The following is a 9,042-nucleotide window of genomic DNA, read 5'->3' on the forward strand; positions in this document are numbered from 1 at the left end:
ACACACACACACACACACAGTCCTCGCCAAAACTCCCATCTGTCACCGGATCCACCAGGACGAGCCGCATGAGCCCTTACCCAGAATCCTCCTCTCGGGGCGTTGAAGGTGGCTGCGCTATTTACAGGACTAACAGATGCACCGCTGGGAGAAAATGAAAGTTTCCCCTAATCACTGATTCAGGGTCAGATTTTCTTCCTAATGGAGAAAAGGAGGAGCAATTGTTTCAGCTAGTGATAGTCACCTTGAAGAAAATCCCGTATTTACTGTATGACCAAACCTTTTTATTAGCACGTACAATTATTTGCATGCAGACAACAAAAGCCAACACATATTACATGAATACTCAAGCATAAACTGTACACACTACAGTATCATTTAAATAATGGAGCAGTGTATTTAAAAGTGCATTCAAAAATCGTAGCATTCAGGATTTTCAGATACAAAGCGAGTTGTAAACTCATTGTAGCTCTCATACATACACACTCGTCCTCCTAACCCTAGCTGTGTCCTTACTTGATGTCTACCCTGTGTCATCTTGCTTTGCCGTTCCCCTGACCCTCTCTATTTTTCTCACCCTCCAATCTTTCCCTCTCTACAAAGGAAACACCAGAAACCCAGAGAAGGTGGAGTATTTCCATCCCCCCATCAGGTTCCCTCTCTCCAGTTTGAGATAAGCCTTGTCTCCTCTCTCCATGGTAACCAACCCAGCATTGGTGGCTGCTTCCCTGGTCACGTCCTGGTCCCCAGCGAATGCTGAAATCACCGGGTGTCCGTTCAATACCAGACTCACCTGAGAGAGAGGGATAGAGGCATAGGGGGTGGGAGGGAGGGGGAGAGAGAGAGTAAAGCGTTGTTCACATTGGCAGTTTGAAGTGACTCATATCCTATTATTTTACATTTGAATCCTTTTCCTGCGGTCTGAAGAGCCAAAACGCACATGGAATCAGATATTTAAAGCCACATTTCAAACCACCTTCGTAGGTGTCCGATACAAATCTGATTCCTGGCCATGTGACAAATCTGATTTATTTGCCCTCAAGTGTTTTTTTAAACTCTTATTTGGCATATTTTCTTGCTTGCTAGCTACTCTGTTGACAGTTTGACAAGAACATGTCGTAGCTAACTAGCTTGTTAATTATTTACAAACAAATTAGTGAATGTGCTAGAAAGCTAAACAGCTACCTAGCTAACTAGTTGACTGCTGTGGCTTGCCAAAAAGTACTTGTTTTGAAAGATGAATCATCTTATCCAGTGAGGCTTTAAAAGTGCTCTTACACTATGATTTTGAACATTCAAAGCAACTGGGAAACTTCCATGGCAGGCATTGTTGTCACCTTAGCTTGCTACATTGGCCTCCCGAGTGGCACAGCAGTCTAAGGCAACGCATTTCAGTGCTAGAGGCGTCACTACAGACCCGGGTTTGATCCTGGGCTGTATCATAACCGGCTGTGATCGGGAGTCCCATAGGGCGGCGCACAATTGGCCCAGCATCGCCCGGGTTTGGGAGGGTTTGGCTGGTGGGGTTTAAAAGTAGGCTGTCATTGTAAATAAGAATTTGTTCTTAACTAACTTGCCTAGTTAAATAAAGGTTAAATAAAAAATACAATCAAAATAACTTTTGAGTTATAGGAAGCACGAGCACCATCAGCAATCAGCCTAAAACACTGCACACACACTCCTTTTTACTAGCATAGCCATGTCAGCATATTACTGCTGTCTGAACACACACAACTCCAATTTGGTCACTTGTAACTTGCTGTTTGGACAGTCAGTATTTCAAAACAGATTTGAAAACCATAACTGATTTGAGCATTAAGGCCTGCAGTGTGAACAAGGCTTTATGTCCTGGTCACCGGTGAAAGCAAATCGCTTTGTCTGTAAGGGAGTGAGAGAGAGAGAGAGAGAGAGAGAGAGAGAGAGAGAGAGATAGGAAGGAAGAAGTGGCAGTCGGTGTCGTTTAAGTTTAGGGATGATGATTTTTAAATTTTTTATGAGCATGGCCCTTTTTGTATTACAGCATATTGGATGACAGTCATTCATATTCCATTCACCCAGCTCAATGTAACATTGGTAGGTTTAGGCTACTACATGATACTTACATTTTTTCCCATAGCCATCACGAGGTTGCTACAACGTAGCCTACGAACACACAGTGCCTTCAGAAAGTATTCATACATCTGGACTAATTCCACATTTTGTTGTGTTACAGCCTGAATTTAAAATGGATTCAATTGATTTTTATTTCTCACCCATCTACCCATATTGAAAATGAAAACTTGTTTTTAGAAGTGTTTGCAAATTTATAGAAAATTAAATTCATAAATAATTCGCACCCCTGAGTCAATACTCTGTGGAATCACCTTCGGCAGCGATTACAGCTGTGAGTCTCTCTGGGTAAGTCTCTACGAGCTTTACACACCATGATTGTGCAACATTTGGATGTTGATCAATGCCGTACAACCATTTTCAGGTCTTTTCATAGTTTTTCAAATCGATTTCAGTCAAAACTGTAACTCGGCCACTAAGGAACATTTACTGTCATCTTGGATTATTGCACCACTGAAAGGTGATTTCATCTCCCAGTGTCTGGTGAAATACAGACTGAACCAGGTTTTCGTCTAGGATTTTGCCTGTGCTTAACTCCATTCTGTTTCTTATCCTGAAAAACTCCCCAGTCCTTAACGATAACAAGCATACCTATAGCAAGATGCAGCCACCACCATGCTTGAAACTATGTTGAGTGGTACTCAGTAATGTGTTGTATTGGATTTGCCCCAAACATACAAATCTTTTTGTAGTATTGCTTTAGTGCCTAGTTGCAAACACAATGCATGTTTTAGAATAATGACACATTCAATACAGCATTGCACATTGCATCCAGCGGATATAGGGTGTAATCATTATTCCAAACAATTGCAAACAATAGTTTCAGGTAGGTTTATCCCTGTTTTGCTCCATTTGCTTCCATTTTAGAATTTTCTTTTAAAAACATAATCGGCAGAATGAATACACCCCTGATCACCCGCACACACCGATCACTTTTATAGCACCCACATACAAACAGCATCATCACTTTGCTCATTGTATAATTATTTCTTGCATCTATGCACTCTCCTCCTCTCATCTTTTCCCTTCGCTAGTGGACTTCTGTGCACCACACAACAGCTGTCTGTGGCCAGGCAAAAATAACTTTCATAGCATAACCGCTAACTGCTGCACACAGCCTACATCGTTGTCAATGTCACCATATTAGCTAACATCATAGTCAACATAGCTACTAGAACTAACGTGCAGGTAAACCCAACAAATCTGTGGCAATAGATGAACAAAACCGAAAGCTTACCTTGACTTGGAAAAGTTCCAGTGTTGGATAGCCTTAGCCAGCTCCCTAACATAAATAGCATTCCTCTATCTTTGAGCCAGGTGTTTGAGTAGGCTAAATTAACTAGCTGTATTAGCTAGCTAAGTAAGTGAACGTGCTGCTTCTCCTTAATTTTTCATTAATTTGTTCAAAACTGTTCAACTATTGTCTTTCTCTCTCTTTGAGTCAACTACTTACCACATTTTATGCACTGCATCACTAGCTAGCTGTAGCTTATGCTTTCAGTACTAGATTAATTCTCTGACCCTTTGATTGAGTGGACAATGTCAGTTTATGCTACAAGAGCTCTCAACCATCATAATTACTGTGTATGTCTAAGAAAGGGGGTAAAAACTGAAAACCATGAGCCTCCTAGGTTTTGTATTGAAGTTAATGTACCCAGAGGAGGACAGAAAATAGCTGTCCTCTGGCTACACCATGGTGCTTCCCCAGAGAGTGCTGTTGAGGCTACAGTAGACCTTCATTATAAAACAGTGTGTTTTAATCAATAATTTGGTGACGTGAATATATTTATTATTATTATCTATCTTTTGAATGTTATACTATTTTTATTTTTATTTTTATGAAAGTACTCCCCTTCCTCCTCTGATGAGCCTCCACTGGAAGGGAGAGAGAGAAAATATACATCAATTTGCGAATATATTATTTGTGTTTTCGTGTGTAACCCCTACCTGTATTGTCTGTCGATTGTATACTTTGACCACATGGAAGCAGAAACTGAAGACTCCTTTTCTGGGAGCCACAAAGATGCTGCGTGCTGGGTCAAAATGGCTGCCCACATTCACCAGGATCTGAGAAAGAGACGGAGAGAGAGAGGTGGGGGGAGAGAGAGAGGGATAGAGGTGGAGGTCCGAGAGGGAGAAAGAGAGGGGGAGAGACGGAGAGGGAGAGAAACAAGTTGATAAAAGTTGACAAAAGTTGACTTTTTTATCATGTAAAAGTTGATCACAGTTATTCAGTCTATTGGATGGTCATGGTATGGTCTCACTAACCTGGTCAAAGTAGATGGTCATGGTACGGTTGCTCATCTCAGAGGGTTCGTGGTTAGTGTTCCGGACAGCAGAGAACGCCACTCGACCGGCCCCTGACCGCACCGACATCCCCAACGCGTTACCCGACGGTTCCGACGAGGGGGTGGAGTCACAAACCACCAGACACTTCCCCTCCAACACGATTGGCTCAGTGTCATTCTGAGCTCTGGCCCCCAGGGGACCCCATTGGAGGATTAAAACAAGTCCAAGGAAAAGGGCGTAGTTAAGTGTTATTATGAGGTGGGGCAAAGATGAACAAGGAAGAGGAAGGCGGTGCATATTGTCTCAAATGGTTGTAAGGTCTTGGGTGTTCTTTGGATGTTGTTTTTTTTTTTTACACAGTTGGAAATGTCAGTTTCCCACACAGTTTCAGAAGAAAGAAACAATCTTTTGTGAATACTAGACAAATTTCAGTAAACCAATGTCTGTCTCTTCAGTCTTGTCTAAACCACACGGTAATCAGCTAGACCACAGTTTAAATCCTTCCGGGAATCTTCAGTTGGCTCTGAAAGGTTGAATCCCAGATGGTCAATTGATCCAAACCCACTGAATCTGAATGGTGGATGGTGTATGCCCGATCACTTTGAAACCCACCTTTGGGCCACGACCCAAACCTCCTGCAGGTACGGCCAAGTTTGTCCAGGTTATACCGACCTGTTTTAGAAGATTTGTAATACAAGTCTCAGTGGAGTTGGACCTTGACTCTGCCAAAGATAAAGATTCAGAACAGAAATTGATTCACTGAGGAAGACAGTCTAAAGTCTTAGAATCATAGTTTCCAGCATTAAAATATACAGACAAACTCTTGAAGCAGGCCTAAAGTGAATGTAGTGCTCAAATGTAAACGATTTTTGGGTGGTGTAGATGGAGAAGGAATTGAGGGATGAGAAGGAAAGGAGGAGGAGGTAGAATAAGGGATAGTTTAATGGATTGGCTTAAAGAGGGAGGCTGAGGGAGGGGGCTGAGGCTATAGAAGCCAGCTGGACACAGGAGGAGGGCAGGAGAGGGGGAGGGGAGGGAGGAGGAGAGGCCTGCATCATCACTTCTGAGCTACCATCTGTAGGACACACTCTCCTCACATTCCTTTACACACACACATGCATGCACACACACACACATAGACGCACGCATGCGTAATCGCCCATGTATTTGCAATTCAATATATTTATACATATACAAAAATGCACATAGGAACTGTACATTTCCCCATTGTTCCCCATAGTCTAAATTCCTTCAAGCTCATTGGATGGTGAAGGACACACAGTTCAAAATGAGCAGTTTTACATAAGACGTCTGTCTATATTTGCCCCATGTGGAAAATGTTCTCTTTATTGACAAAGATTATTACAGAAAACATAAACGAAAGAGTAGTAAAGTGACAGAAATAATGTCATGACAACAATATTGAACCATTTTCAAAAAAACATCTCACATTACCATGGAAAATGTGTTTTTTTTGTGTATAGCAGGACAAATAATAATAAATAATTACAACAGTGAAAAAACCCTAAATATTAAATCTTACCTTTTACGATGAGTATATTTCCTGTATCGACGTGGAAGTTACTCTGTCCCAAGAGGCAGATTCCCCTTTCTCTGTCTCTTTTCTCTCTCTTTTCACCGACTCCCTCTCCCTCTCTCTCTCCCTTTCCTTTTCTCTCACTCACACTTTCTCTCCCCCTCCCCACCTCTCTCTCACACACTCACTCACCCACTCTCACACCTCTCCCCCCTCTCTTCCCTTTCTCTCCTTCCTCGATCTCATCCCACCCTCTCTCCTCCCCTCTCTCTCTCTGTCAGGGAACCCCTGTGTTCAAACAGACGTTTCATCATATCACAACCATCATAAATCGTCTGTTTTCTCTCCCCCACAAACACCTACCTGTTCCACACTCCTCCCTCTTCTCTCCATCATCTCAGATCCTCTTTCCATTCTCTATCCTTTCCCACTCCCTTTAATGCCATTGAGCTACTGATAAAAGGTGATTTTTGCTTACACTTGTTGCGCATTTAGACACTTAGATTTAGAAAAATGTTAGAATTGAATATAGACTTCTCACAGTAGAATAAGAATATCTATATCAGTCATTTGACCTTACGTGCTTACACGTTACTTTTTATCCGTCCATCAGTAGAGTTAGTTATTTCTATTTCTGGCCAGAATTTAGAGACGATCTCCAGTCAGACAACAGTCTCAGAACAACGTGATGTGATCGAACGGATGATTGACGGCTCCTCACAGCTATAGACAGGACCACGGGTGGGTCTATAGACCTAACAACTGTATAAGCCCTTTCCACCAAACAGGGTTGTGTTCTTTCCTCCTCCATGGAGACGGGCTAAAGTACTGATACAGGGTCTCGGTGAAGACACACCAACTATAACTATAAATATGGGCCTTATTTTCCACATTATAAAAGGAGATCAATCCCTCCTCATAATCCAGAAACACCCCCACCTTCTTGGGCTTGTCTCTCAGGTGGCCCGGCACAGGCGTAAACCAGGTGGCCTGGCACAGGGATGGATGGCCCGGCACAGGCGTAAACCATGGAAACAGTGCCAAGTAAACTTAACCAAAGCATGGATTACTGTCATACCTTGTCTAAGAAAACCAGTATGTCATTTTGTAATTTTGGGGAACGATCCATTTAAGTTCAGTTCATTTCAATTCAATTTATTAACATAATTGTATTTATCCGATCTAGGGAAATTTAGAAAAGCAAAGTCAGTTTACATAACATGTTATATCAATGTATCAGTATTGAGATAAAAGAGACACTGACCTGTATGAAGTGTTGTTGGTCCTCAGTGTGAGAGCTGCTCCAGCTGTGCTTTTGTTTTTTACCTCAGTGATTTCCTGATCCAGCTCTTTGATTAGCCCCACAGCCCACCTCTCTGCTGCTTTCTGCTTCTCCTCAATCACCTTGATGAGCTCAGCCTGGCTTCTCTCAAGCCTGGCTTATCTCTTTTTCAGCACAAGACAAAAGAAAATAGAAAATAATGCAATATTAAAGACAAGGGTTTTGAACAAGTGTTCTTGCTGAAGTCCTGCATATTCATCAAACCACATTAAATTAATACAACTGCAGAGGACTCAGAGTTGAGCCCTGGGGTACCCCACATAGATGAAAACAATAACAGTCAGGATGCTTATCATAAGAACTCACTCTACTGAGCTTACGGTACTGTATATTTAATAAATATTATTTATCAAACCAGATTGAATTAATACAACTTTAATGGACCCAGAGTTGAGCCCTTGGGTACTCCATAACATTCAGGATGCTTATCATGAGAACTCACTCTGCTGATCTCCACTGAGTGTTTGATCTCATCCATCTTACTCAGTATGTCCTGAACCATCCTCAGCAAATCTCCTTCAGTCTTTCTCATAAGTCTCTGAAGACAACCTGGAAACTGTAGGCCTACCTTCAAACTCACTGCCTCTTTCAAATCAAATCAAATCAAATCAAAATGTATTTGTCACATACACATGGTTAGCAGATGTTAATGCGAGTGTAGCGAACTGCTTGTGCTTCTAGTTCCGACAATGCAGTGATAACCAACAAGTAATCTAACTAACAATTCCAAAACTACTGTCTTATACACAGTGTAAGGGGATAAAGAATATGTACATAAGGATATATGAATGAGTGATGGTACAGGGCAGCATACAGTAGATGGTATCGAGTACAGTATATACATATGAGATGAGTATGTAGACAAAGTAAACAAAGTGGCATAGTTAACGTGGCTAGTGATACATGTATTACATAAGGATGCAGTCAATGATATAGAGTACTATGAGATGAATAATGTAGGGTAAGTAACATTATATAAGGTAGCATTGTTTAAAGTGGCTAGTGATATATTTACATCATTTCCCATCAATTCCCATTATTAAAGTGGCTGGAGTTGGGTCAGTGTCAATGACAGTGTGTTGGCAGCAGCCACTCAATGTTAGTGGTGGCTGTTTAACAGTCTGATGGCCTTGAGATAGAAGCTGTTTTTCAGTCTCTCGGTCCCAGCTTTGATGCACCTGTACTGACCTCGCCTTCTGGATGATAGCGGGGTGAACAGGCAGTGGTTCGGGTGGTTGATGTCCTTGATGATCTTTATGGCCTTCCTGTAACATCGGGTGGTGTAGGTGTCCTGGAGGGCAGGTAGTTTGCCCCCGGTGATGCGTTGTGCAGACCTCACTACCTCTGGAGAGCCTTACGGTTGAGGGCGGAGCAGTTGCCGTACCAGGCGGTGATACAGCCCGCCAGGATGCTCTCGATTGTGCATCTGTAGAAGTTTGTGAGTGCTTTTGGTGACAAGCCGAATTTCTTCAGCCTCCTGAGGTTGAAGAGGCGCTGCTGCGCCTTCTTCACGACGCTGTCAGTGTGAGTGGACCAATTCAGTTTGTCTGTGATGTGTATGCCGAGGAACTTAACACTTGCTACCCTCTCCACTACTGTTCCATCGATGTGGATAGGGGTGTTCCCTCTGCTGTTTCCTGAAGTCCACAATCATCTCCTTAGTTTTGTTGACGTTGAGTGTGAGTTATTTTCCTGACACCACACTCCGAGGGCCCTCACCTCCTCTCTGTAGGCCGTCTCGTCGTTGTTGGTAATCAAGCCTACC

The 9,042-nt window shown here is 42.5% G+C and overlaps 1 protein-coding gene across 1 annotated transcript; it reads right to left on the bottom strand.

Annotated features, from left to right (window-relative positions):
• Positions 1–269: 269 nt before the first annotated feature.
• LOC118392648 (cerebellin-1-like) lies at positions 270–6,084 on the bottom strand. The gene is made up of 4 exons (XM_035784690.2): positions 5,942–6,084; positions 4,378–5,120; positions 4,057–4,176; positions 270–793 (listed from the first exon to the last, which is right to left on the bottom strand). The coding sequence occupies exons 2-4, from the start codon at positions 4,693–4,695 to the stop codon at positions 596–598; spliced, it is 636 nt and encodes a 211-aa protein (XP_035640583.1). The 5' UTR covers positions 4,696–5,120; positions 5,942–6,084; the 3' UTR covers positions 270–595.
• Positions 6,085–9,042: the final 2,958 nt, after the last annotated feature.

Source organism: Oncorhynchus keta, chromosome 13 (assembly GCF_023373465.1).
Source record: "Oncorhynchus keta strain PuntledgeMale-10-30-2019 chromosome 13, Oket_V2, whole genome shotgun sequence".
Classification (NCBI taxonomy): Eukaryota; Metazoa; Chordata; class Actinopteri; order Salmoniformes; family Salmonidae; genus Oncorhynchus; species Oncorhynchus keta.